This window comes from Tribolium madens, unplaced genomic scaffold, assembly GCF_015345945.1.
Source record: "Tribolium madens isolate multiple individuals breed KSU strain unplaced genomic scaffold, Tmad_KSU_1.1 Scaffold_20;HRSCAF=117;Tcas5.2_LG4, whole genome shotgun sequence".
Classification (NCBI taxonomy): Eukaryota; Metazoa; Arthropoda; class Insecta; order Coleoptera; family Tenebrionidae; genus Tribolium; species Tribolium madens.
Window position 1 is genome coordinate 9759787 of NW_025400985.1, and position 26128 is coordinate 9785914.

The 26128-nt window shown below is 35.6% G+C and overlaps 8 protein-coding genes across 13 annotated transcripts in view; 4 read left to right on the forward strand and 4 right to left on the reverse strand.

Moving 5' to 3' along the window:
* Positions 1-415: 415 nt before the first annotated feature.
* LOC123005739 (probable 4-coumarate--CoA ligase 1) lies at positions 416-7168 on the reverse strand. The gene is made up of 6 exons (XM_044399665.1): positions 6949-7168; positions 6506-6776; positions 4749-5304; positions 4192-4703; positions 3986-4141; positions 416-1017 (listed from the first exon to the last, which is right to left on the reverse strand). The coding sequence occupies exons 2-6, from the start codon at positions 6743-6745 to the stop codon at positions 742-744; spliced, it is 1740 nt and encodes a 579-aa protein (XP_044255600.1). The 5' UTR covers positions 6746-6776; positions 6949-7168; the 3' UTR covers positions 416-741.
* Positions 1508-3324, forward strand: LOC123005742 (serine/threonine-protein phosphatase 4 regulatory subunit 2). The gene is made up of 2 exons (XM_044399669.1): positions 1508-2475; positions 2529-3324. Exons 1-2 carry the CDS (start codon positions 1594-1596, stop codon positions 3081-3083), a joined length of 1437 nt encoding a protein of 478 aa, XP_044255604.1. The 5' UTR covers positions 1508-1593; the 3' UTR covers positions 3084-3324.
* A 564-nt stretch (positions 7169-7732) lies between the features above and the next one.
* On the forward strand, positions 7733-12801 carry LOC123005737 (ATP-binding cassette sub-family B member 10, mitochondrial). Of its 3 annotated transcripts, none has more exons than XM_044399662.1 (7): positions 7733-7884; positions 9167-9490; positions 9538-9744; positions 9789-9991; positions 10041-10322; positions 11649-11880; positions 11929-12801. In XM_044399662.1, the coding sequence occupies exons 1-7, from the start codon at positions 7863-7865 to the stop codon at positions 12717-12719; spliced, it is 2061 nt and encodes a 686-aa protein (XP_044255597.1). In that variant the 5' UTR covers positions 7733-7862; the 3' UTR covers positions 12720-12801. The 3 variants fall into 3 exon arrangements, with proteins under 3 accessions (XP_044255597.1, XP_044255598.1, XP_044255599.1); XM_044399663.1 differs by lacking the exon at positions 7733-7884 and adding an exon at positions 8496-8604; XM_044399664.1 differs by lacking the exon at positions 7733-7884 and adding an exon at positions 8639-8775.
* On the reverse strand, positions 12726-15775 carry LOC123005741 (4-coumarate--CoA ligase 1-like). The gene is made up of 6 exons (XM_044399667.1): positions 15451-15775; positions 15156-15366; positions 14220-14350; positions 13948-14170; positions 13715-13900; positions 12726-13666 (listed from the first exon to the last, which is right to left on the reverse strand). The coding sequence occupies exons 1-6, from the start codon at positions 15649-15651 to the stop codon at positions 12891-12893; spliced, it is 1728 nt and encodes a 575-aa protein (XP_044255602.1). The 5' UTR covers positions 15652-15775; the 3' UTR covers positions 12726-12890.
* Positions 15776-15804: 29 nt separating this feature from the next.
* On the reverse strand, positions 15805-18004 carry LOC123005740 (probable 4-coumarate--CoA ligase 1). The gene is made up of 6 exons (XM_044399666.1): positions 17767-18004; positions 17456-17666; positions 17219-17349; positions 16713-17124; positions 16529-16672; positions 15805-16483 (listed from the first exon to the last, which is right to left on the reverse strand). The coding sequence occupies exons 1-6, from the start codon at positions 17962-17964 to the stop codon at positions 15846-15848; spliced, it is 1734 nt and encodes a 577-aa protein (XP_044255601.1). The 5' UTR covers positions 17965-18004; the 3' UTR covers positions 15805-15845.
* Positions 18005-18405: 401 nt separating this feature from the next.
* On the forward strand, positions 18406-21814 carry LOC123005850. 2 transcript variants are annotated; one of them, XM_044399860.1, is made up of 6 exons: positions 18406-18897; positions 18945-19274; positions 19329-19697; positions 19745-19798; positions 19851-20096; positions 20844-21814. In XM_044399860.1, the coding sequence occupies exons 2-5, from the start codon at positions 19050-19052 to the stop codon at positions 20082-20084; spliced, it is 882 nt and encodes a 293-aa protein (XP_044255795.1). In that variant the 5' UTR covers positions 18406-18897; positions 18945-19049; the 3' UTR covers positions 20085-20096; positions 20844-21814. The 2 variants fall into 2 exon arrangements, with proteins under 2 accessions (XP_044255795.1, XP_044255794.1); XM_044399859.1 differs by having other exon boundaries at positions 18406-19274.
* LOC123005848 (4-coumarate--CoA ligase 1-like) lies at positions 19935-22148 on the reverse strand. 2 transcript variants are annotated; one of them, XM_044399849.1, is made up of 6 exons: positions 21853-22148; positions 21595-21648; positions 21414-21547; positions 21141-21360; positions 20914-21099; positions 19935-20864 (listed from the first exon to the last, which is right to left on the reverse strand). In XM_044399849.1, the coding sequence occupies exons 3-6, from the start codon at positions 21540-21542 to the stop codon at positions 20116-20118; spliced, it is 1284 nt and encodes a 427-aa protein (XP_044255784.1). In that variant the 5' UTR covers positions 21543-21547; positions 21595-21648; positions 21853-22148; the 3' UTR covers positions 19935-20115. The 2 variants fall into 2 exon arrangements, with proteins under 2 accessions (XP_044255784.1, XP_044255783.1); XM_044399848.1 differs by having other exon boundaries at positions 21595-21805.
* A 900-nt stretch (positions 22149-23048) lies between these two features.
* Positions 23049-26128, forward strand: part of LOC123005849 (reticulon-1-A) — a 12887-nt gene continuing 9807 nt past the window's right edge. Inside the window, exon 1 of one of the 2 annotated variants that reach the window (XM_044399851.1) lies at positions 23049-24341. In XM_044399851.1, the coding sequence (XP_044255786.1) occupies positions 23477-24341 (865 nt within the window). In that variant the 5' untranslated portion in view covers positions 23049-23476. The remainder of the gene's footprint in view (positions 24342-26128) is intronic. The other variant, XM_044399852.1, reaches the window with a different exon arrangement.

Genomic DNA, 26128 nt, shown 5'->3' on the forward strand with positions numbered 1-26128 from the left:
AGTAAAGCAATTGCCTGAATGTTTTCCACTATGTTTTGCTAAATATCATGTTGTTATACAACCTCTTCAAGTTTTATTGCTTGCTGAAAGAATCCTAAGGTTTTTGTTGACTCGATAGTAATTCCCGTCTTATGTTTTCTTATAATTATGGAGCAGTTGTGGAGAATGAAAATAAAACCACAATAAAAGAATTGTGATTCAATAAACTCATGAAAGCAGCGCAAAAAGAGACGAGGTGTTTCATATTTTAGTACCTGGGCTACTGTTACTACTTTTTGTAAAAGTCGTATATTTTGCATCTCTAAGAGTTCCAATTAAAATACAAATCTTTTAAAGCGATTACGCTCGCACAAGGCTGCCTTACAAAACAAAATAATCCTCATACGTGCGCAAAATAATACACTTTTGACACAAATACGTAACAAAAAATATATTTACAAACAATTCCGTATTATAAAATGTAAACAGAGTATAATCCACGTTAAAACTATGTACAAAATAAAACTTACAAGCTAATAAAGAGTTTTTACTAACCGTAAAAAAGTTTAACGTATTACGACAAATGGCCCTTGCTAAGAAATAAAAAAATAAGACGTTTACATAAACGTCTTTGAATTGACGGAATACGCCTTTTGCCCTTGAAAGACGTACACACGACAATTAAATGTCGTTGTCGTTATGGTTAACGTTAAACTAAAGTGTTTGCTAAAACTCTCTATTGTTTTTTCTCTTACAAATATTTTAAGCGTTTATTTTAAGTTCGTTTCTTAAGATTTTGCCACTGGGATTTCTAGGAATCGAGTCGACGAATTTAACACCGCCGGCGATTTTTTTGTAATGGGCCACTTTAGGGTTTATGTAAAGCAGGATGTCGTCTTCACTGAGACTGCTCCCTGGCTGTCGAACGACGAAAGCTCGGGGCACTTCACCGGCCAAAGCGTCAGGAATACCGACAACAGCGCAATCCGCCACTCCGGGCATTTCCAGGAGGAGGTTTTCAAGCTCGGTGGGTGACACCTGTTTGCAAGGAAATTTTTTATTAAGGATTATTTTAACGTAAATGTTTAACGTATTAAATTATTATTAAATTAAATAATAAAAACTTAAACGTCACTTTTATGGCTTTATTACGTAGTAAAATAATTAATAAAATAATTTTTTTTAAACTTAAAGTGTTTTGTTATTTAGAGAAAGTTTTGTTGATTGTTAATTTAAAAAAAATAAATCCTTATGGATAGGCAACCAGTTCTACCCAAAATTTTGTATTTTGCTGTCGAAATTATTTTTAGCTGAATCTCGGTCCGGTGTCAGTCACCCGAATTTTGCACACGTGTTAGACTTTGACGCAGTTTGCTGATTATAATTTTTCATGACTGTATTTTATAATCAAATAAAATGGTCTGGGTTTTTAAATTGATAAATAATCGCGTCCTTAAAATACGCACTGAGATTGCGCACTGTGTTGATCGCGTCCTATTTTAAGCGCATAGATATTGAACCGGCGCTAACTTCGTTATTGTCATTGGTGCGCTTGTTGACGCAAGTAGATGGTGATCGGTGGTGCTAAAATTTCGCAAAAAAACAATAACAATAATGGAAAATCCCGAAGAAATACTCCACAGTTTAGAAGAATTCTCTAAAACCAAGCCCAAGGACATACCACGTGAACTGGAAGAATACCTTTGTTTTGTTGCGAAAACAGGAGACCCTGTGTACCAATGGTCATCAATAAAGAGCCTCTTTCGTGAGAAAATGATTAATGTTATAACTGAATTCTACGAGACGTGTCCTTCGGTCGAGATACCCCCTTGTCCAAACGTGGACATTTTTAATTACGACGTTATGAAGAATTTTATTTTAGAGAAGTTGGACACTTTTGCAGCGGCCCCCTTTACGTTACAGAGGATTTGCGAATTGTTGACGACTCCGAGGAAAGAGTATAATAGGATAGATAAGTATATGAGGGCGCTGGAGAAGAATATTCTAGTTGTAAGCACCACTGAACCTGGGGGCCGGAGAAGTACAGAAAACGGCGAGGGGATTATGAACGGGTTAGAATCGGAACATTTGCCTGAAACTAGCAATAGCAGTAATGACATCAACGTGGAAGAAATGGATGATGCGCCAGCTTGGCCTAGATTGTTACAAAATGAAAATGTTTCATATCAGAATGAGAATAGCAACAGTAATGACATTCAGAGTCCACAAATTGTACAAGAGACGGTGGTCACTGCATCAAAATTACCGGATGTGGCCTGTAGCTCCTCTCAAGACACTGTAATAACATGTAGAAGCTCAGAGGAGCCCTACGTTTCTATAGAACCTGTGCCATCAAACACTTGCACAAGATCAGATAATCCAGATGAGACTGATGTCTCGGTTACCATCACTGCCATACCTGCAGGGGTTCAAAAGAGACGAAACAGTGTCGAACCGGTCGTTTCGTCAGAAACTGAAGAGATTACCGAGTCTTGTGTAAGTATAATTAACCCACGTTTGGTTTTTATAAACAAAACGAGGTTTTGTAGGACCAATCTGACAAAACCAGCGAACCTCCCAAAGAATCTGAGATTAAACAAGAGGAAACATCTTCGTCGCAGCAAATTGAAGACGCAGACTCATCTTCAAGCGCTGAAGACGATAAAGAATCAATTGAAAGTAAGGACGAGAAAATTCTTGACGATGCAACCCCACACGAGTTATCGTCGACTGAAACCGATCAAACCACAAACGAGGATGAAGTTGGAACATCGCAAGAAAAACTTGACGAGAAACCGGACGGAAGCGAAGAAATAACTGTCGATACCACGAAGTGTTCAAATACCTCCCCAACACCACATGAAGAAACTAAAGAAGACCTCGAAATTACGTCTTCTGATAAAATCGATGAGGTGCACTCATCGCAAAGCGAGGCTGAGGCGAAAATTGAAGTGATTGAGAAACATGAAGAATCTCAAAATGTTGCTTCTGAAGGAGCGAAAGAGGTGAGTGAAGAGGCGGCGACTCTGATGGATGTGGATGAATTTAGCGAAAAAGTGGAAGAAGTTGTCAGAGCTGAAGCTACATCAGACTCACCTTTATAATTTAGATTTTTTCCTTATTTAACGATCAAGGCTAAGAAACGCGCCTTCTTAATTATTAAGTATTTATACATTGTGTAATTATGCAAGCGAAGTTTTTTTATTTGTGACTAGAATCTGGTAGGGTCCGTGTTGGACATTCTGATTCGTCAACAAAATTAATTTTTTTAAATTTGTATGTAGAGCATAGGTAAATAAATTTGTACGTAATAAAGAACTGAATAAATGGTTTATCTACTGAAAACGACTTTTTTTGAAAGTTATCCTGTCTACTTTTACAGAGAAAGTAGAGCAAAAACAAACCGGAATTGGTTGCATAGGCAACCAGCAAAACAGTGACGATAGCGGTAACTTTCCTTTCATTTATCATTTTTGATAAACGCAAACTGAATCTCGACATTTCTACAAATTTTAGGTTTCAAAAAAGCTACAATTTTGGATTCAAATACACTTTTTATGATCTTTTTCTTTAATAATTAGTAAATTTTCAAGACCCTAAAATTTAGTACCTAGTAAGTAAATTCTACGTAATTTCTGGTCAGTGAAATCAATGATTTTGAAACTAAATTGGCAACCTGCAACATTCAATAATGTGAAAGAAAAAGTATAGGTATGTAAAAATCGTCAACACATCTTATCATTTGATAAATTTGCCATTAGTTGAAAAAATATTGGTCAAAATCTAATATGGCTCGGTACTACTTTTTAGCGCGCAGTGTCTAAAAACTTTTATTTCATCAATTACTTATTGGAACGACACTCTACTAACCTAGTTAACTCATTCCGTTTGTCTATTTTTCAAAAAATTTGAAAGAAACATTTTGCCAACTGTTCAGTTGTTTTTCACAAAACAAGATCAATTATTACTTACCTTTGATCAATATATGAATTTAAAAAATACTCACTTGATTGCCTTTGACTTTGATGAGTTCCTTGCATCTATCTACAATATAAAAGTAACAATCTTCATCGTAATAGGCCACATCCCCTGTGTGAAGCCACCCTTCTTCATCAACAGTTTCCGCAGTGGCTTGTTCGTTATTTAAGTACCCCATCATAACCTAAACAAATTCCTCAACAAATTTGGCAGAAATGACCTTCTAAATAATACCTGTGGCCCCCTCACTAGCAATTCGCCCGACTTATGTGTCCCCAATGGTTCGCCCGTTGACAAGCTAATAATTTTTGCTTCCGTTCCGGGATAGGGAAGTCCAATCGTCCCAATTTTCGACGGTGGTGTCAATTTAGGCATACAGAAAGTAACCGGTGAACTCTCCGTCATGCCGTAACCTTGTCTTATCAAAATATCATCTCTTCCAACTTTCTGTCTGAATTTTTGTAAGAGACCTTCAGTCAAAGGAGCGGCTCCTGATTGCACGGCTTCAATTGAACTCAAATGTTCTTTGGTTACAGCAGGATGTGAGGCGAGGAATAAGAGTAGAGAAGGAACAACAAAAATGAAACTCGGTTTGTATTTGACGAGAGTTTTGAGGTAATCCTCGGGAGTGAATCGTGGAATGGTGACGATGTGAGAGCCGTGTTTGAGACACAAATTTAAAATTCCATTGAAGCCGTAAATGTGGAAGAAGGGAAGGACTGTGAGCACGGTGTGTTTTTTACCATCTAAAAATAAAAAATTATATTAATTCTTACAAAAAAATTGAAAACCTTTAGTTTCCAAGTCTTCCAAAGCTGGATGTTCTCCTTGCACCAAATTTGCCACTAAATTATGATGCGAGAGCATCACTCCCTTCGGTAATCCCGTCGTTCCACTCGAATACGGCAAAATAGCAATCTCTCTGGGATTAATCCCTGGAAGTTCCGCTTCATGTCCCGCCATCAACAAACTCTGAAGGGAGTTGACATTCTTCGCGAGATCATCTTCTCCTCCGATGCAAATCGTAGTTCGATACTCTTGCAATTGGGGGGCTATTGTTAATGCCACTTCCAGTAAAAGGGGCACAGTGACAATCATTTTAACTCCGGCATTTTCAAACTGACGTTTGATTTCATCAGGAGTGTATAAAGGATTGACGAAAGTGACCACAAGACCGGCTTCGATGGCACCATGACAAACTACAGCATATTCAGGAATGTTTGGTAAAAGCAAGCCCACGACTTCTCTCGGTTTCATTCCGCAGTGGCCCAATAGGGATTGGGCACATCTGTTGATTAACATCCGGAGCATTCCGTAGGAGTAGCTGCGCCCGGAAATGCCACAAGTCTAAAAATTTTTATTGTATTAAACGTTTTTATTTATTAACACATACAAGGAAAACGCATCTGGGGCCTTGTTATGCATAATACAATTACGAGGACGATGTTTGTAGCCATCAATCATTTCAAATAAATAAATGGTTGTCACAGTTTGATTAAAATTGCGAAGTTTACCACATGTCGATTTAATGTTTTCTCTTGTCAACTTGGTGCAGTAATTTATTTAATTATGGCGTTTCACTTATTTCCGTTCGTTACAATTAAACTCATATACTAACGTTTAGAGATAATTTTTTGACAAAGGAATGGTTAATTGCTCATTTTATCCTTTTAAAAAAATCGGTTTTTAATTTTAGCCCTTTTCATCTTTTTTATGTTTATTTTGCGTTTCGGTCATAGTTTTCTAACAACATATCTAAAGGTCATCAATAATTTTAAATAATAAATCTGTTATAAATTACATATTATGTAAATATAAATTGTACAACTAGATCACAGAAAAAATAGTGTCTCAGTTTTCTTACGTCACACTAAGATACAGAGTGTTTTTTGGTTTAATTGTGCCAAACTAGGGTAATAGTATTGAATAAGTTTTAACATTTCATTCCTTCAAATTTTGTAAAAAATAGGACATATTTTCTTAATTAATAATCAATCTGCTATGACTAATAAATCTTTGTTAAGTATTCAGTTGTTCTTGACCTTGATAGACTTGTGAGTGATGATCTTTTTTAAAAACAAATATTTCCACTCTTATTTTCTTACGCTGAAGAACCTCGCAACTCGTATCATTTAAGCAGCAAAATCAAACGCTTTTTTTAGCTCATTTTTTATTTTCTCAAGGAAGTGTCACTGTTTAAAGTTCAGTGATAAAAATTCCGAAGAAACAACGTTGTCATTCAAGTTTGTGACATCAACTTTATTATTTTGTTATGACGGTGAAAGATATACAAAGACAAGAAAGATATCAAATCTTAATTTTTTTAATTCAAGTTTCAACAATTCGTAATATGTGGTTTTTTCAAGTACCTATCAATTACTTATTTTTTCAATTTGTCCCAATAAATCTAGATAACAATTTCGTAATCTTTACACACTAGTATTAATCACAATTATTGTAAAACAATAAATTTTTGTGTAGGGTGACTGTTCCAAAAGTTCAAGATAAGTGGCAAGTTATATTTTGGCTGAATTTATACGTCACTTACCGTAGCAGGTTCCTCGATCCATTTTTCGTTATTTTTATAAATAAACTCGACGAGATTTTCATTTGGGATTTTCTTACTTGGTCCTAGAGGCGACTCGACCACTCCAGCGCTCGTAAACCGTCGCTGCTCTTGAAATTTCAAATTTTTGGCCCCGAAATTTGGGGGAATAACGGACAAAAATCCACAATTTTGGAACGTTTGCGCGAAAGAAGCACCACTTTTTAAAATTAAACGCGACATATTTATTCTGTGGGAAAAATGAGTGTGCTACCTGCAAATAAACAAAACAAACTTTCATTATTATTATTAGCTCATGAAGGTAAATTTAGATAAATCTCGCGCTGAATTCAAATTCGAAACATTCGAAAAATTTCCAGTTATTAGATTGGTTCAAGGTTCGTGACAAAAATGCAACTGAAGCAACTATTAAAAATAAAACAAACCTTGGAAAATATTGAAAATCTTGAAGGTGGGCTAATTAAGTTACTTATTGCACTGATTTTGAGTACACACTGAGACCGTGTTGTCTTTATTGCACCTATAATTGTTTTGAATGGATCCGCGAGTACATTTAATTAAAATAAAACAGATAACTTGTACGGAGTCCAATGATTCAAAGTCCAACTTCTCACTATTCGGATATTTCTGATCAAACTAGCGGCTGAACGGCGAGAAAAATAGCAAGCAACTTTCACTTATTGTAATAAGCCCTAGATTGACCCCAAAGTCGCAAAGAATAAATAAAGATTTTACATTGTATTAATGCGTTTTGTTTTCGCCGTTTTCATTATCATTTAATTGTTTGGAGCAAAGTTTCATTGACGAGAATCAGAGTAGACGATGAGAAACGCACGTGTTTCTTGCTTCTATTTATTCAACAGTGACGTAGGTATTTTACTTTTTTCACAGAATAGTGTAAACATAGAAATTTTGCAATGTTTGAACAGTCTGAAATTTAAAATCAGAATGGAAATAAATTTTTTCAACGACTTGTTGCATTTAATTTTTGCTCAAATGAATCAACAATAAATTAAGTTGGGCATGTTTATTAATGCTTTTATTAATTTGACCTTATACAAAGTAAAACTAGAAACGAAACCATGTCAAAATATAATTATTGTTACAACAATGTTTTTGAAGGGAATTAATTTGTGTTCATTTCGGACGTAATTTTATTTTTATAAAACAGCTGCAAACTTGTCATAATGCCAGTCGAAATGCCAAAACTTGGCCAACAGTTGCGCGAAAATGATGATCAAACTTTTACGTGGTTTTTGTGCATACAAAAAACAATAATGATGCGGTATACTGCCAATATTGTGGGTGCATGTTTCTGACAGTCTGCTAATAACCTTCGATGTTTGTTCTGTTATTTGAAGGTATTTTTCTATTTATACGTTGTCTACAGACCATAAATTGTAATTGATTTTTAATTTTTTACCAAACCTGACCAAAAATTTTCTTTATTGTAAATCCAATTTATAAAAAAGTATACAGACAAGAGATGAAAAAATTAGTTTACACACCCTGTAGTTATTTAACCTCAGAAAAGTCATTTTGTCCATAACAAAAATTCATGAAAAATTTTAATTTAATAAAAAGTCACTCGGGGTATTGTTGGTTGCAGGAAAACAAACCATAAACGATTCTATCTTTTGTCGCACAATCTTAAATATTGTTTTTTTTGCTTGTGTTATTTTAAAATACAAATTCAAAATTTAATTACTTAACAAAATATTACTTAAACAATGAGCTGGCAAGGATTTTGTTGAAACCAGCAACTAACACACACGCACACGATAACAACCGTGGAATTATCAAAACTGCAAGTATCGCAATAATTTTTAAAATATTCATTTATTCTGTGCGGAGCTATTAAAAGCACATTAAGTAGATATTTCTCCAAAAAGGTGACAGCAAACAATGTAAAAAAGTATATGAAATCCAAACAAAACAGTTTATAATAGTATAAATAATATGATACACGTCGTGTGATAAGGCTGATATCCAGAAAGCCAACAGCCGGGAAAATTATTAATACATTTTAGATTATTACTCGTACCGTACTGTGCAATCTTGCGTTTTTGGATTCCATTTGGGTATTTAATTGTTGTCCAGTATTGTTTTGTTTTTTTAAAATGTTTTATTATCCTCAAGTGCAGTCGATTATATTCAAGTTAAAAATTAATTAAAGCGCTGATCGATGTATTGAAAAACTTTCAGTTTTACGGTTTTATTAGTCTGTGTAACTCATTTTAACCAAGTTTTGTGTAAGTTCATGTGGCTTTTTTTAATATAAAATTTTGTTAACATTACACGTGACGTTTTTTTATCTACCAATTTATCAAATTGGTTTTCGTTTTTAAATATACCTAATAATTCTCAAATCCGTGTTAGAAACGCAAGAGGTCATAAACTCATAAACCTCATCATGAGATAATGATAATGAGTCCGCCCCTGTCTCTCCTTATCATTTTTTCTAATGTCGTTCTTGTCATGTTTGAGTCTCCTAACCTAGAAAATGTGTTGAAATAAAACCTAGTTGCTGAAATTAAAATCGCAATGACGCTTTAAATTAGCATACAAGTGTATTGTATTTTATCTTTATTTTGCTAAAACCAAGTAAATTCATAGTAAAAATGAATATTATTTGTTTACTAGTGAGCCGACATAACCTCAAAAGTTCACTGAAATGTTCAAGACACGTTAACAACCGATTTTTTACACTAAACAAACTTTCCGTTCGAAATTACAAAACAATGGCCCAGAAAGTAAGTCAGAACAAGACATACATCGCTGTAAATATCCCCGAAAATTCGAATAATGCAGTTCGAAAGTCATTTTGGTCGGTTTTTAAAAGAGACGCCAGCACAAAGAACAATAAAAAAGAGTCGAAAGAGGCTGTTTCAGCGACTCCTCGGATCAATAAGACCGATTTGGTACGTCTGCTGTCTTTGGCCAAGCCGGAAAAATGGAAACTTTTTGGTAATCTAAATCCTCAGTAAGTAACCCCAACTTATTCTGATTTTCAGGAGCGATTTGTTTTTTGCTGGTATCGAGTACAGTAACAATGAGCATCCCGTTTAGTTTAGGCAAAGTGCTTGACATCATCTATAGTAGTAGTGAGAACAGTGATGAAGCGCGAGCGAAATTAAACAAAGTATGTGGTGTTTTATTGTGCGTGTTTGTGTTAGGGGCGATTTGCAATTTCGGCCGTGTGTATCTAATGTCAGTATCAGGTAAGTCGACTTTTACGCCAACTCACTTCAGTAAGTTTAATCAGGTTATAGAATGACTCAAGCCCTAAGAAAACGTGTCTTTTCTACAATACTGAAGCAGGAGCAAGGCTGGTTTGACAAGAGATCAACAGGAGAATTAGTAAATAGACTCTCGGCCGATACACAAATTGTAGGAAATGCGCTCTCTAGCAATATTTCAGACGGGCTTAGGTCAATCGTTATGGTTTGTGCTGGTACAGGCATGATGGTATTTTGCCCAACTCGCAAACTTTCATAAATTAATTGTGAAACTTTAGTTTTATATGTCGGCAGAACTGGCACTTGTGGGGTTGGCTATCGTGCCCCCAGTTGCCATCATTGCGGTCATTTATGGAAGATATCTCAGGGGGATTTCAAGAAAGGTTCAGGATTCTTTAGCGGGGGCTACCAGTGTTGCAGAGGAGCGAATTGCTAACATTAGGACTGTTAAAACTTTCTCGCAGGAACCAAGAGAGGTCGATTCTTACGCCAATGCGATCAAAGATGTTTTAAGTTTGAGTTACAAAGAGGCCAAAGCTAGGGCCATATTTTATGGACTGGTAAGAATTAGTATTCGTCAGTTTTTAATTTATAAAACGTTGTTGGCGAGTTTAAAATACAAATCGAATTTTTTGAATTTTTCAAGGTACGGAAAAGCGTTGATCAACGCGATGCAGTAGGAGAGCTATTTTTAGCGCTTCTTGCAAGTTTGAAATAATGTTTATATTGATTTTTGGGGTTCTGGAGGAGCCTAAAATCCTCTAACGCGATGAAATTTTTATGTAAAACAGTTCAAGAAATTCGTTTACGCAAACCGTTTTGACTTAGAACATGTTATTATTGTTTTCGAGTTACGATCTCTTTTATGAAAAGTTAAAAATGGCTCTGTATCCGGGCCGTAACCGGTTTTTCGCCATTAAATAGCTAATCTAAAGCAGATTTTGATGTTTATGTATTTGCTTTTTTCTCTTAGTCCTATGGTTTCTGGGAAAAACGCGTTTAAAGTTTTACAATATTGATAATTTTTACTTTTTGAACGACGATGTTGATACTATTAGACATAGAGCAAAAAGCCCAACACCATCGTAATCAGCGTGAAAAAATCTATCGACTGACGCCAATGCGAAGTCAATATCGCACGAAAAAAAAAATTCAATTTTTAAACACTAATTACGGCGAAAGTAAAGAAGCTAAAGCAAAAAGCTTTGCAGATTCGTAATCAGCTCGTCCAAATCTATAAGATAGGATAGGTTCTAATCAATTTTTTTACTAAACCTATGTATTTGCTATTTTTGTCAGCCAGCCGTTTTCTCAATAACTATTTATCGCAGAACTATGATCTTTTTTTATAACATAGAAAATTAAAAGTGCGTTCCAACGGTACCAAAGATAAGCCCATTATAAAAAAAAAATCTATGTTATTAGCTGCAAGATGCAACAGGTTAAAGTGCTTTACGATCAATATTATATGCTTTAATAAATTTCCGATCAAAGTGACCTGTGACTTTGAAATTAAGTTGACAACACCGAATTATTGGAGATATCAGGTTGTGTCAGTTCACGACCATCTCAGCGGCCGCCCCTCGGAAATGAAGGACAATTGATACAAAAGTGTGACGTTTGAATCAACTTAATTTCGAGAAACACGCTTTTAAGGTTAAAAGAAAACCTAATTTTTGAAAACGTGTTAAATCCCTGAATAATCGTAAAAGTCGTCGTTCAAATTGCAAAAACCTTCGAAATATGGATTTCTATCTAGATGTAAAATCACGCGCCGAGCACAAAGCATTCGGTTAAAATGCTCTACGACGAGTAATTTTCAAGATACCGGCATTAGAAGGTTTTATTAGAAGTTGTTTTCTGACACTTGCGATTTTTGATTGTAGACAGGCTTTAGCGGCCACGTGATCATAATATCAGTCCTATATTATGGTGGTGTGATGGTGTCTGCGAATACCATAACAGTTGGAAACCTGTCATCTTTTCTGCTATACGCAGCTTATATTGGCGTATCGTTAGGCACATTTTCAAATTTTTACACAGAATTGAATAAATCCATTGGTGCTGCAGCTAGAATTTGGGAAATTATCGATAGGGAACCGATAATACCGATGAAAGGTACTGAAATAAGGTTATTTTATTTAATTTTGATTATTGTTTTGAAAGGTGGTTTAGTGCCAATTGCATCCCCTGAAGGCCATATCCAATTCAACGACATCCAATTTAGTTATCCTGCGCGCGATGACGTCCACATTTTCGAAAATTTTAAACTCGAAATATCTCCTGGAAAAATGGTTGCAGTTGTCGGGCCAAGTGGTTCCGGCAAAAGCACTCTAGCTGCACTTTTGTTACGACTTTATGATCCTGCAAAAGGACAAGTTTTATTAGACGGCCAGGATATTAAAGAAATTGATCCTAGCTGGTTACGACGACACGTTGGTACCGTTAGCCAGGAACCAGTTTTATTTTCGTGTTCGATTCGTGAAAATATTTTATACGGTGCTGATGATCCTTCTAAAGTGACAGAAGAGGCATTAGTCAAAGTCGCCAAAGAGGCCAACGTTTATGAATTTGTCCAACAACTACCTGACGGCTTTGATACTTTGGTAGGGGAACGTGGAGTGATGTTGAGCGGTGGACAGAAACAAAGAATTGCGATAGCTCGTGCTTTGATCAAAGATCCGAAGATTTTACTCCTAGATGAAGCCACAAGTGCGCTTGACGCCCAATCGGAGCATTTGGTGCAAGAAGCTTTGGAGAGGATCATGAAAGGGAGGACTGTTTTAACGATTGCTCATAGGTTATCGACGATACAAAATGCCGACACTATTGCCGTGTTACGCGATGGACATATTGTGGAGCAAGGGAAATACCAAGATTTACTTAATATCAAAAAGGGTGCTTTTAGGGAATTGATGAAACATCAAACGTTTCAAGGGAATATAGAAAAGACGTGATGTACTTAATTTATTTTATTTTTACACTCGTGAGGATTTGTTACACGTTTATTTGTTATGCAAATAAAATAGTTTTACTGTTGTTTGGTTTTTTATTGACAAAGGCCTTGTAAAAAATGTTTTGTAATTTAATCTTATGTATTGTATATTGTGGTCAAATGCAAATTGTCATCATTTTTTCATCTTCCTTTCATACTCTTCTTTCAAGGCACGTCTTAAAATTTTCCCGGTATTGTTTTTCGGGATACTTTCAACAATTTGAATCCCTCCTCTTAGCCGTTTATAAGGTGCCACTTTTTGTGCTACAAACTCCTCCAATTTATTCACGTCGATGTTTTTCCCTACAATATAAGCCCTAGGTACTTCTCCGTCCTTTGGATGCGGCACTCCAATCACTGCAGCGTCAGTAACATCGGGGAAGTCCCTTATAATTTCCTCCAATTCGGCCGGTGGTACTTGAAACCCTTTCACTTTAATCAACTCTTTCAATCTGTCGCTAACAAACAAGAGTTTGTGGTCATTGTAATACATCATATCGCCGGTACGGAACCAGCCATCTTTAGTAAAAGCATTTCGAGTTTCTTCGGGACGGTTATGGTACCCTTTCATCACCTGCGGGCCTTTAACCACCAACTCGCCGGTTATATTAGCTCCTAAGGGTGTTTCATGTGGGTCATTAGGGTCGATGATTTTGACCGATGTTTGGGAAACAGGCCGGCCAATTGTCCCACTCGAATTTGGGAGCTTTTTGAAGGCGGCGCGGGTCATTGCGACCATTGGGGAGGTTTCAGTAAGTCCATAACCTTGCAAAATGTTTATTTCTTTCTGGGCTTTTGTTATAAAGCGTTCTTCGTCGAGTGCACCCAAAGGAGCGGCTCCGGAAATCACAGATCGGATTGATTGAAGGTCACTTGAAGTTACAGAAGGGTGCGATGCCAGAAATAGTACTGAAAAATTTTAATTTCAAACGAATCAAAGTTCCTGATTGGGGTTACCAAGTGGAGGTGCCACGAATAGGACATCAGGCTTGTGTTTCCGCAATGTTTGCAAATAACCCTCTGGAGTGAATTTCGAAATGGCAACTGTTTTGCACCCTTTGTAAAATAAATGCAGAGTTGTTGCAGTCAAGCCGTAGATGTGAAATTTGGGCAAAACAGCCGGAATCACATCTTGATGGTCCCCTAAAAATCAGTTTTAATTGTTGTGTTTTTTAAGATTTAATTTTTACTAGTCGTATCTTCAATCACAGACAATTCCCTGGCGTTAAATTGACACAAGTTCGCTAAAATATTCCTATGGCTGAGTTGGACACCCTTGGGAAGCCCGGTGGTCCCACTAGAATATGGTAAAAATGCAATATCATTGGTGTCTGCTGGTGGCACATCTGGGTAATCACAATTTTCAATAAATTCGTCAAAGTTTAATGCACCTTGAGGAACTGATTGGCCTTGCTAAAATTGCATTAATAACACTTAATTCTACTTATTTGACCCGCAAAACCTGGGTTTTAATCGTTAAAATGTTGATCGGTGATTGGGTTAGGTTTGCTGATGCTTTTGCCAACTCGTAAAAATCCACAAATGTTATTATGGCTTTTGTTGAAGAGTCTTTCAACTGGCGGGAAATTTCATCTGAAATGTTATTTTTTCGTAAAAAAGAGCGGTGCCTGAAAGTTTCGAAGGTCGTTTATGTTGATAAAGTGAAGTTAAGAACAAAAAATTGTAATTCATATGAATTAAGACGTCACTGTATGTTACATGCGTATCTAACATTTGTTTTCAAGGCAAACAATTCTAATTGAAAACAGATTAGAAACTAGCAATTTCAAATTGTTAAAAAATAAATTGTCTCTAAAACAAGAAATTGCTGGACTTCGAAATGTAGTAAAACATGCAAAAGATTTGATAATTAATTCATTGTATTCATTTACTTTATCAAAAATATTCGGAAAACTCGGGCATTTTTGTTGGAAATTTCCAACAATGTTAATTTTAAAAGTACAATCATTAATTATTATCAATTTATTTTCGATAAAATTTATCGCTTTTAATGAATCAGATCATGTAGTTAGTAATCGCGGTAATAATTGTTATGACTTGGTTTAATTAAATGCAAAGCAATAAGATTTAGTAAATACACAATAAAATAAGGCAAAAAGCCTCAATATAAAAATGATGCATTCAGCTAGAAATAGCACTTCCGTTAAAGTATAAATTTTCCTTATTTTACATGAGTTTCGATAATAGTAATGTGTGGATAAGCGTATGTACATGACACAGTGATTGCTGTACATATACTTTATCTTGAATCTAATCCAAAACTATGTTTTATTGACTTAATTGAGTTTTCAAACATGTGTCAAGTCTGAAAGCCTTTGTTAACAAGTAAATCCATTAAACCAATGATTTTTTACAAAATAATTTAGAAAATGTTTACCGGGAGTGTAAATTGGGTTCAATGTAGTCACAATTAGGCCGGCTTTAAGTGCTCCACTCGTTGCAATAATAAATTCGGGCGAATTAGGCAATAAAATTGCAATAACATCTCCTTTTTCCAATTTGAGCTTTTTTCGCAAATTTCTATTTAAATTGATGCTTTTTCTTTGAATTTCTTCATAGGTGTATTTTCGGCCAGTGGCGGCACATTCCTGAAATAATTTTTTGTGTTCAGGATCGTGACGCAATAAAAAAATTAACTGCTATTATCCACTGATTGTTTCAAGCTCACTCACCGTGGCAATTCGCTGAGGCCAGTTGTGTGTTTTTGAGAATAAATACTGATCAATTGAAATGTTGGGTATTTCCACATCTTCTAGATCGGAATGCAGAATAAATTGTGACGACTGGTTTGAATATGATCGGCGAGAAGTGAGTGCTGCAGCGAGTTTCTTATTTATAGGTTTCACTCGCAAGATTTTACGTATCACAGACATGACAACCGACTTTAAACACTGCCACTGTGCTTCTCCACTAACGTAACGCGTTTGCGTTGCCCCTTCTCCAGGAGCTGACTTGTTAATGCATTACAAATGTTTATTGTTAAACCTGCTGATACGATTAAAGGTGAGGCAAACTGAGTCGGCAAAATCGTTTCACAATTTTTATTTACAAAGATAAAATTGTACAATTATCGCTTGTTTGATGCTTCAAACTCCAATTTAAGTTGCCTTCGCATTATTTTCCCAGACGCGTTTTTAGGGATGGAGTCAACGATCGCAATACCACCTTTCAAGTGCTTGTAATGCGCAACTTTGTTCTTAAAATATTCCTCCAAGTCTTTGGTGTTCACGTTAGTGTTTTTCTTTGGGACGATATAAGCCCTTGGGGCTTCTCCTTGCGTCGGATGTGAGACTCCAATAACAGCAGCGTCTTCAACATTTGGAAAATCACGAATGATTTCTTCTAATTCAGCCGGGGCCACTTGAAACCCTTTAACTTTGATCAATTCTTTCAAACGATCGGTAATAAAGAAGACTCGGTCTTCGTTATAATACGCCATGTCACCTGTCCTCAACCACCCATCAAGGAAAGTATTTTTCGTGTCCTCTGGTCTGTTGAGGTAACCTTTCATGACTTGAGGTCCTTTCACTAGTAACTCGCCCGTGGAGTTGGGACCGAGGGGAGTTCCTGTATGATCATCAATGCTGACAACTTTGACTGAAGTATTAGGAATAGGAAGTCCGATTGATCCATAGACGTTTTTCTCAGCTTTGAGTTGGACCGTAATTGCAGTAACAGTAGGTGAAGTTTCGGTCAGTCCGTAACCTTTAAATCGGGTTATTCAAGGTTAATTAAAATTGTGTGGGTTACCTTGTAACACACTGACACTTTTTCCTGCTTTTTCTACGAATCTTTGCTCATCTAAAGCACCAAGAGGGGCAGCGCCGGAAAAAGCGATTCGCACAGAATGCAAATCTTCGGATTTAACCATGGGATGTGCACTTAGAAACAGTACTACAAGAAAATCATCACACTTGACTCTGTTTTAACTTACCTATTGGAGGGACTATGAACAGAATATGTGGTTTGTGATTCCTCAATACTGAGACGAAATCATCAGGGGTAAATCTGGGCAAAGTTACCAACTTTGTCCCTTTTGAAAGCATAAACAACGTGTTAACTGAAAACCCATAGATGTGGAACATTGGTAACACCACTGGGATAACATCCTGATGGGTACTTGTAGTTTCCTCGATTATTGGGAGATGAGGTGATGAGTTTTGGCAAATGTTAGCCACGATGTTGTAATTGGTCAATTCGACTCCTTTTGGTAACCCTGTAGTGCCACTAGAATATGGCAAAAAGGCCACGTCTTGAGCATTTCGTGGCTGAATTTCCGGATAATCAATGGAGTTATCGGTGAATTCTCGAAAATCGATGGCTCCACGAGGAAAAGATTGAGTTTGCTGTTAAAAATAAAGTCATTTGTCATTATTATTATATTACTGTTATCTTGTGGTCAAAGTACATGATGACAAGTTTTTTTGTCTGATTACTTACCGATGATTTTATTGACAAAATAGGCAATGCTTTGTTGAGCAATTTGCTCGAATTGGATGCCACTTCGTATAAATCAATAAGAGTTATTATTGCTTTAGCTGATGAATCCGTAAGTTGGCGCGATATCTCCTCTAGAAATACAAGTAATTAGAAGTAAAAATTTATTGTTGATAACGACGTGATAATTAAGTGATTATTAGCATTTAAATTTTCCAGATGGCAACAACTACGTCTTACCACTGGTGTAAATAGGATTTAGGGTTGTAACAACCAACCCTGCATGTAATACCCCCAAAGCCGCGATTGGGAATTCAGGGACATTTGGTAAAAGCAAAGCTACCACGTCTCCTTCTTTCAAGTTAAGTTTTTTTCTCAGTGCTTTAGCTAAATTTTTTGATTTTCTCAAAATATCTCTGTAAGTGTACTTGCGTCCTGTAATTCCACATTCCTGAAAGTTATTTCTGTTTATTATTTGATTACCATTATCTGTTTGTCAATGACGAAGTAAATAAATATTTGGCAAAGCTCGTATTGGAAACAGTACTTACCGCTGCAATTAAATTTTCGTACTTTTCGCATTTTGAATAAATGAACTCGGGGATTGATATTTGTGGGATGGAAACATCCGGAAAACTAGAATCGATGATGTTTGAACTTGTTGATAATTTTTTAACCACATTTAAACCAATTAATGGCTTTACACTTTTTGAGAACCTAGCAGATAATATAGTCCGAATGACTGACATATTTTACGGTTGAGATACTTTGAATGGAAATGATATGAGATTCCACGCTTCTTTTTATATTACTGTGGAATAGGAGGGGGCTATCTCGGATTAAAAGACCAATATCAGTAGATTTTTTAACGTTTTATTGCTTGCATTTACATTTACCTTAAAAGTTAATCGTTATATTTACACTCATTTTATATAACAATGGATTTGTTTACTATTTTACTTCAATGTTTATCTTTCTACATAGTTTGTAGTTACATACGTATTGATAACATTTAAGTACTTATTTTTATGTATAAAAAAAGGGTTTCCAAAAATAAACCTGATTACTTATTTTTTTGTATACCTACATTTTTATATGTATTTCAGACAATTAAAAACACTTGGTCAATCAATTCAAGAAACTTGAAGATTTTTCGAAAATTTCAAAATTGCAAACTTTTTAAATCTTTCATGATTTAAACCGAAAATGTGCAACAGTAATTTAATAAACAAGTAAATTAGTTGCTCATGAATACAAGAGTTTATTACAATATTTTTGTGTCGATTGGACCTTTGGTTTAAAAAAAACTAATTTTGTAAATTGTAAATATTGAACTGCCAAATATAAAACTTTCTAAAATGTATATTTGGTTGTCTAATCGTAAATTCATATGTAGAAGGTAACCGGTAATTACAGATTCATTAATAAAGGTCAATCTGAAAATTTATTTAATGTATTATTTCAGCCTTTTAGGATTTCGAATGGAGACATTTTTTATTACTGTTTTGAACTCGGTTTTGAATTTTTGTAAACTTCTGGAGAATTTTGGTGAAACGCAGTTGGCAAACCACATAACCTAACTTCATAAAAAATGTTTTTATTTTCTGGTGCGATATTTTAGCTAATTTATAAAATTATGGAAAAATCTGTGTACGCGTTAACTGAGCACGAGGTTTTTACCCGTGAGTTTCTCTTTTTATACAAGCAAAATCCAATATTATGGCAGCAGAAACACCCCCAGTATAGAAATCGGGCCTTGCGGTCTGAGGCCTACGCCACTATTGTGAAAAAATGCCAGGAGTTTTACACTGAAGCTGACGAAGATTTCGTCAGAATGAAAATTGACTCAATGCGGTCCACATTTCGCAAAGAACGTAAAAAAGTGTTGCAATCAAAAGAAACCGCGACCAAGCCTGAAGACGTCTACAAACCGTCTTTGTGGTACTATGATCTGCTGTTGTTCACTGCTGGGGAGGACGCCGAAAGCGAGTCAATGAATGATCTCAAAGCTGAGGAAGTTTTGTCGGCGGGAAGTAATCCTGAAGACGGCAATTCTGTGGTAGTTTAATCAGATAAAAATAGTTAAAATGCTATTTGTTGGTCTTGATTACAGAAAATTCCGTTCTGGAGTAGAGAATACTCAGCTATTTTAATTAATTTTTACAAAAGTTACCCATGTTTGTACTCCATGTTACATCCACATTACAAAAATAAGAAAAAAAGAGAAGACGCTGTTAAAAAAATTACAGAAAAGTTAATGGAAGCCACGGGGAAGTATTTCCATTCAAGTGACGTGCGTAGGAAAATTTCCTTAATTCGAGGTCAGTTTTTATACGAGTACAAAAAAATTAAAAATAGTGAGAGCAAAGGAGACAATTATAAACCAAGTTTATGGTGTTTTGATATGTTGAGTTTTCTCCATGAAGAGTACGCAAATAAGAATAAAATCGCTGTTAAGAAAACAGAAAGACGCATGAACTTGGTAATAAATTTAATTTCCAGTAGTTATGTTTTAATTTTGATTTCTAGCGGCCTAAAATCAAACGGAAAAATATTTCTTCTGAAGACTCAGACGAGGACATGGTACTTTGATCAAATTATTAACTTCCTAGAAGCTTTTTTGTTTTTCTTTTAGAATATTAAAAAAGAATCAGATTCATCTCTATCTTCTGAAAGTATTCACCCTGAAATTAAAGAAACAGATGACGAGGACCTTTTTGACACAACTGGTAAAAGTTTGGCTCGCATTTTGCGAGAAATGACCGACGAGCAACGAACTTTCGCAAATAAGATTATCAGAGAAGTCATGTACCATGGCCAAATGGAACATTTAACATCCAGTTCAAGGTTCAGTTTAGATGGCAGTTAAATAAAACATCAGGTACTCTCATTTATTGCAATCACAATTTTCTCAGTTCACTTCTAAGTACTTTCCCTGCACAATTCCTGGGGATTTTCTTCAAAACAACCACTCCTCCTACAAGTCGTTTGTAATTCGCGACTTTCCCGGCCACGAATTCTCTTAAATGTTCTGGTTTCACTTCTTGTCTTAAAACCACAAAAGCTTTCGGGGCTTCCCCTTGAACCGGATGGGGGATTCCCACAACAGCGGCGTCTTCAACACTCGGGTGACTTTTCAGAATTTCCTCAATCTCGGCTGGAGCTACTTGAAACCCTTTCACTTTAATCAATTCTTTTAATCTGTCAGTGATGAAAAAATGTTGGTCTTCGTCGTAGTAGCTGACGTCACCGGTCCGCAACCAATTATTTTGGATGGTTTTTTTCGTTGCTGTTGGATTGTTGTGATAGCCTTTCATGTTTTGGGGTCCTTTTACTACCAACTCTCCCGACTGATTTGGCCCTAAAGCAGTTGAATCATCAGTGAGTGAAATAATTTTAGCTTCAGTGTTTGGTATCACAAATCCACTGCCCCCGATTTTCGTCCCGTTTTTTAATTTTGTGGTTTGCATGAGTGTCAAAGGCGACGTTTCGGTCATTCCATACATTTGTATCAAATTGATTTGATTTTTACATTTTTTATTAAATTCGTCGACTGCTAATGCTCCCAAAGGGGCCGCAGCCGAAATAATCGTCCTGATACTTTTTAAATTGTCGTATTTTATTTTAGGGTTATTCAAGATAGTAACAACTGAAAGAAATATTGATAAAGGTCTTGATACCGAAAAAATTCTTCTTACTCATTTGAGGGACGGCAAATAGTAATGTTGGTTGGTACAACTGCAAAATTTTGATAAATTGAGGCCCTACGAATGTTGGCACCATTATCAATTTGCAACCTTTGGCAAAAAAGTTGAGGAAAATTCCTACCATTCCATATATATGGAAAAGAGGAAGGAAAACAGGGATAACATCCTGGAAATTACCTAAAACTGGAGTTAGAACCAAAACTATGTTTTTCACGCACTTTTAGTCTCCAAATTGACCAGGAAATCAGGCGACGACATTTGGTATAAATTTGAAACCACATTTTTGTGAGTAAGTTGCACACCTTTAGACAGACCTGTAGTCCCACTGGAGTAGGGCAAAAGGGCAACATCATCGGGGTTTAAAAAATCAGATATACTACTATTTCTAATATCACACAATTTGCTTAATTTAATACAGTCAACTGGCATACTGTCGCTCTGTAAAATGAAACAATGAAAAAATTAAAAAAAAAATTGTTAGTTTTTAGTACAGGTTTAATTTCTGCCAAGACAGTAGGAATCTTCCTTCCAAGTATTTTTGTGCATTTATTTATTACTGGCATGAGTTCTCTTATTGTGAAAATTAGTTTTGAATCTGAGTCGGCGAGTTGGACAGCCATTTCATCTATAACTTTTTATTAATTTTATTCAATATTAATTTTTTTTGTTAACCTGGGGTGTAGTAAGGGTTCACTGTGGTAACCACAAGTCCCGCTTGAATGGTTCCTAAAAAAACGATAGGAAAATCTGGGACATTTGGTAATACAACAGCAACAATATCTCCTCTGTTTAGTTGGAACTTATTATGCAAAACTCCTGCTAAAGCTAAGCTTTTGTTGTAAATTTCTCCAAAAGTGTACGATTTTGTAGTATTAAAACAGATCTGAACGAATTTGCAAATTACAATGTTTTTATACCAGTAAAACTTACCACAGCCGTTTTATCATACCATTTATCTAAATGCTCCCACACATATTCATGAATTAATTGATTAGGGATAAGAATATCAGTCGATTTTGATTTTATTATATTCTTTTCGTTTAATTTTGTCAGTGTTGTAAATGCACTTTTATATCGACACATTTTATAAATTTTGCAGGTTGCACGTCTGATGTACATTTTCAGTGTTTTCATAAAGCTGTGCAAGAAATATTTATTTTAATTTTAACATTGTGGTAAACTTAAAATTATTGCAAAAAAATACAAAAACATAACCTTATTTGAGTTATGCAATACAAAAAAAAAACGAATGCCATTTGTTAGAACTGTCATTAGTTAGAATTCCAGAAATTGCATTTTATGCAACTATTTTCAGTTGCACAAAATGCTCATTGTGACACCGAAATAGAAAAATTATTATTTTTCACAATTTTAAAAATCAGTGTTAAATTTTTAAATCCATCGATGCGTCTTCAGATAAGAAATTATTGTTACCATTGCGCCAAAACGCTAACTTTATAGATAAAGCGGTTATTTGTAAAATAAAACTAAAATGCTGCCATTTACTTTGCTTTAGTTGGAAAGAGAGGGGTAGATCTCACTCTAAGGACCATCTTAAAGCTTTTAAAGTTTTCTTGAAAATCGGTGAAACATTTTGGTAGAATTACCAATGAAAAACATGATAAATTGGTGTCCTTGTGTGTGTGTATTTAGAATTAGAATGAATTCCGTACTTTTGAAAGTGAGTAATTTTAAAATAACTTCAGTACAGTCAGTGCTTGGCAAAAGAGATACATAAATGTTGATGCAGCTATTTTTATAAATTGTAAATTAATCATTTTTAATCTATTATCTTGTACAGAAGCTGATTATTGTGTCACATTTATGTGTAAAAAGCAACATAAGTTGTATAACCAAAGAGTAACGATTGTTCTAAATATTTTCTACCTATGTTGGAATGCATTCGTAAACCATCAAAATGCCTGTTTATGTATTGATCGAAATTTTTTAATCCCATACTCTTAGCTGTGACTTGTGAATCAAAGAATAAAAAAAGCATTTTGGAAACTTTTAACAAATTGGTTCAATAGACGTTTAGTTCTATTTAACTATTTTATTTGAGTAGTCTTAGTGGCTTTTTTTATAATAATGGGTAAGAAAAATTTGCTATTTGAACTAGTTTCGTAATTTTTGGTTGGTCACATCGAATCTAAGCTGGTGGTCACCGGCCAATCAAATTGTTCTGAAACCCTCCCCTGTTTCACAACATTGCACGTTGTTGTGGTGTGAAACGGTTGTTTCCAATGTGTTTACACCGGGGAATACCAATTAAAAATTGCCAAATGTCGCCTGCTTATTTATAATTGGTCATCATGGGCGTGTTATTTCCATAAATCTATCCATCCCCGCTTCTCCTTTCTCTTCTACGCCAATGGTCGCCCACCCTACTCCCCCACTCTTCCTAAAAACATCTGCAACAAAAGCATCGCACACCAACACAACCAAGTTTTCTGACGTTTGACAGTTGTGCCGGTTGTGTTTGTGAAATTCGTAGTGTTTGTCTCTTATTTGTGAAACGAAAATTTTATAATTAAAAAAAAAATAAGTGTTGATCATGGATAACAAAGAACTGACTCTGGAAGGCGTAAAAGACGCTCTTCGCGAGAGCCAGTCCCAGCCAGTTGGGGGCCTTCGTCGCGAAATGGACTCCTTGGACGACTTTGAGCACCTGGGGCACGACAGTTCGCCTCTGAAAGACGGCGGCGATTTGTTGTCTGCACGTGACCAACCCGGTGTGATCAATAAAGGGGATGACAAAGCCGCCACTGCAGCCAACCCCACAATTCCCCAAGACCTGTCATCGTTCGATCCTTTCCACAGCGAGCGAAAAATGGATTCGAACCTCCTCGAAATGGGCGACAATTTCCCCGACCGAAAGGAAGCCGACGCCAAGCTTGACAAATTCCTGCAGGACTTGGGGCCGATGGCGCCCCCGAAGCACGAAGAGCCCCCGGAAATCGCAAACAAGGACGACAAGAGTGCCACGCAGCATTTCATGGACTTGGAGCGCGAGGTGAGTCAACCGAAGAAATTGGACTCGCACGACCTCTTGGAGAAGTACTCAGACAGCGAGCCAGACAATGATGACGATTTTAAGCCTTCCAAGTATCAGGACTTCCCTAAAAAGGCCGAACTGCCGGAATCGATATCGAGTGATTTTAAGACCGACACCTTCAAGGATTTGGAGGAAGTTGAACCGCAGCTCCCCAAAAAAGATTATCCTTCCGTTCCGGAACCGGAAAAGGTCACACCTATTCCAACAAGAGAAGAAAAACCAGCTCCGGTTAAAGAAAAGACTCCCGAACCGGTGAAAAAACTACCGGAACCGGCTGAAGTCATCTGCAGGAAACCGGAGCTTGACGAAAAGAAGAAACAGGCGGTTATTGACGCCGAGGCCATTTTCTGCAAAATGGGACTAGGTAAGTGGGTTTTTTACCATTCCAAATGAGGGCAAGTTACCCTCGTTGAATAAAAGGGGTAACCCGAGTATAACAGATGTTACCAATCGTTAAGTACAAGATGATGATTCATCATTGCACATGGAATTCCGGTATTATGACGCATGTGTAATGGTCAAAACGAAATAGTTTATTACTATTGCAAAAATATTTTTTATTATTTTGTGTTTCTACTATATTCTGTTCTTTTAATTGAATTAAAAAAAAGACATTTTGTCAAAAAACTCATTTTTAGTGATGGTGGATGCAGTTATGTAATGATTACTATATTAATTAAAAGGTGGCAAGTTTTTCCGTGAGCTGACGTCACATGCAACCATGCAAATATTTATCGAACCGTGTTGTATTTTACTTGGAACAAGTGTATACATTTGGGTTATTATGGCAATTTTATATCTCAGCTGTGCCATCTTCCTAAAACTTCGATCGTTTAAAAATAACTTTTGTACCGTTTGAATTCTCATGGAAAAAAATAACCAAAGTCGTTATCCCTTATTGTTGTTACAGAGAAGAATTATTAATTATTTAGTATTGGCGGACGCAAGGTGATAATATTAAACGACTAGTCACGAATTCATTAAACGAAATGAATCATGGTTTATTTTTGAAAATTTGTAATGAGGAATGAGGATTTTTTTGCTCGGTTAAGTACCTCGATGGGTTTCGAACCGTGTCTAATTTAAAACAGTGACTTTTTGTCCGTTAGAAACCGAATCGTGAAGAAATTAATACTGTTCGATGGCTTGTTGGTGTAGTTAAGTAGGAGTGTGATTCAAATAGGTGTTGATAAGGAGCTAAATGCGTTGTTAACAATTCATGTGATTTTTTTTTTAGTTTTGCATAGTACATATACAAGTTGCAAATGTGGCCTTGGTGGGATATATGCATGCATTTTGTAGCGATGAATCATTAATTATTTAGGTGGTAATATAATAAAAAAACAGAACTGCCTTTTAGTGACAATTTTGTCAATATCTATCATCACCTTGTTTCATTTCGTTGAAACTGGGGTGGACTTTACAAGACTTCATTTTGACTAAATCAAACTTTGACTCTTAGTAATATGAGAACCAAATCACCATGTCCGTATGGGATAAATTTTAGGCTTTTTTATTTTTCTCGTGGTGAAAATCAACAGAAGAGCGAAAATGCGCAAGATTTTTTTTTATAATTCTTATTTAACGTTTGAAGTAATTAAAAAGTAAAGTAATCAAAATACATATTTACCTTTGCATAAAATTTTGAAAATCTAATGAATTCTTTTGACTGGTGGTTTTTTATTTACATATTAATTCATACATTTAAATCACAATTTCATTTTTGTACAAGAGGTCACCCTACAACAAGGGATTTTTTTTTCTTAATATGTATACAGGATGCGCCAGAACTCGCGCCCCAGAGAAAATTTTCAAGTAAGGTAAGATACCAGGAACATGAAAAAAATGTTTAAAAAATTCTATCTATTTATTTTTTGACATTTGACTTTTTTATGTCTATTTAATGATACTGATAATCTTGTATATGTTTTTTACAATTATTTAGTAAAGGTACAAAAATGTTGTCAATAAAAGCCACAAATAACATTGAACAGAGTTACAATTTAGGATATAGCTTTCTTGTTTCCTCTGTTAATAGCCTATAGCAAAAAAAACTTGAAAAATTATATTTCCAACAGAAATAAATAGAGTCAAAATGCAAACTTTAAACCCTCATAACTTCGAAATTTTTATAGATAAATTTTTTTTAAC

Excerpts from the sequence above, each read along its gene's own strand:
- LOC123005742 (XM_044399669.1), top strand. The coding sequence starts at position 1,594 with ATGGAAAATCCCGAAGAAATACTCCACAGTTTAGAAGAATTCTCTAAA. Across the intron at positions 2,476-2,528 it reads AAGAGATTACCGAGTCTTGT|GACCAATCTGACAAAACCAG; the intron begins GTAAGTATAATT and ends GAGGTTTTGTAG.
- LOC123005739 (XM_044399665.1), bottom strand. The coding sequence starts at position 6,745 with ATGTCGCGTTTAATTTTAAAAAGTGGTGCTTCTTTCGCGCAAACGTTC. Across the intron at positions 4,704-4,748 it reads GGAAGACTTGGAAACTAAAG|ATGGTAAAAAACACACCGTG; the intron begins GTTTTCAATTTT and ends TTTTATTTTTAG. Across the intron at positions 4,142-4,191 it reads TGCTAGTGAGGGGGCCACAG|GTTATGATGGGGTACTTAAA; the intron begins GTATTATTTAGA and ends GAATTTGTTTAG.
- LOC123005737 (XM_044399662.1), top strand. The coding sequence starts at position 7,863 with ATGTTTGTTCTGTTATTTGAAG. Across the intron at positions 9,491-9,537 it reads GGAAAAATGGAAACTTTTTG|GAGCGATTTGTTTTTTGCTG; the intron begins GTAATCTAAATC and ends TCTGATTTTCAG. Across the intron at positions 9,992-10,040 it reads GTGCTGGTACAGGCATGATG|TTTTATATGTCGGCAGAACT; the intron begins GTATTTTGCCCA and ends GTGAAACTTTAG.
- LOC123005741 (XM_044399667.1), bottom strand. The coding sequence starts at position 15,651 with ATGTCTGTGATACGTAAAATCTTGCGAGTGAAACCTATAAATAAGAAA. Across the intron at positions 14,351-15,155 it reads GAACCCAATTTACACTCCCG|ATGAAATTTCCCGCCAGTTG; the intron begins GTAAACATTTTC and ends ATAACATTTCAG. Across the intron at positions 13,901-13,947 it reads TGTGATTGAAGATACGACTA|GGGACCATCAAGATGTGATT; the intron begins GTAAAAATTAAA and ends ACTGATTTTTAG.
- LOC123005740 (XM_044399666.1), bottom strand. The coding sequence starts at position 17,964 with ATGTCAGTCATTCGGACTATATTATCTGCTAGGTTCTCAAAAAGTGTA. Across the intron at positions 17,125-17,218 it reads TTTTGTCAATAAAATCATCG|CAAACTCAATCTTTTCCTCG; the intron begins GTAAGTAATCAG and ends TATTTTTAACAG. Across the intron at positions 16,673-16,712 it reads GTTCATAGTCCCTCCAATAG|TACTGTTTCTAAGTGCACAT; the intron begins GTAAGTTAAAAC and ends ATTTTCTTGTAG.
- LOC123005850 (XM_044399859.1), top strand. The coding sequence starts at position 18,852 with ATGGAAAAATCTGTGTACGCGTTAACTGAGCACGAGGTTTTTACCCGT. Across the intron at positions 19,698-19,744 it reads CAGAAAGACGCATGAACTTG|CGGCCTAAAATCAAACGGAA; the intron begins GTAATAAATTTA and ends TTTGATTTCTAG. Across the intron at positions 19,799-19,850 it reads AAGACTCAGACGAGGACATG|AATATTAAAAAAGAATCAGA; the intron begins GTACTTTGATCA and ends TTTTTCTTTTAG.
- LOC123005848 (XM_044399848.1), bottom strand. The coding sequence starts at position 22,056 with ATGAAAACACTGAAAATGTACATCAGACGTGCAACCTGCAAAATTTAT. Across the intron at positions 21,548-21,594 it reads GAACCCTTACTACACCCCAG|ATGAAATGGCTGTCCAACTC; the intron begins GTTAACAAAAAA and ends AAAAAGTTATAG. Across the intron at positions 20,865-20,913 it reads ATTTGCCGTCCCTCAAATGA|TTGTTACTATCTTGAATAAC; the intron begins GTAAGAAGAATT and ends TATTTCTTTCAG.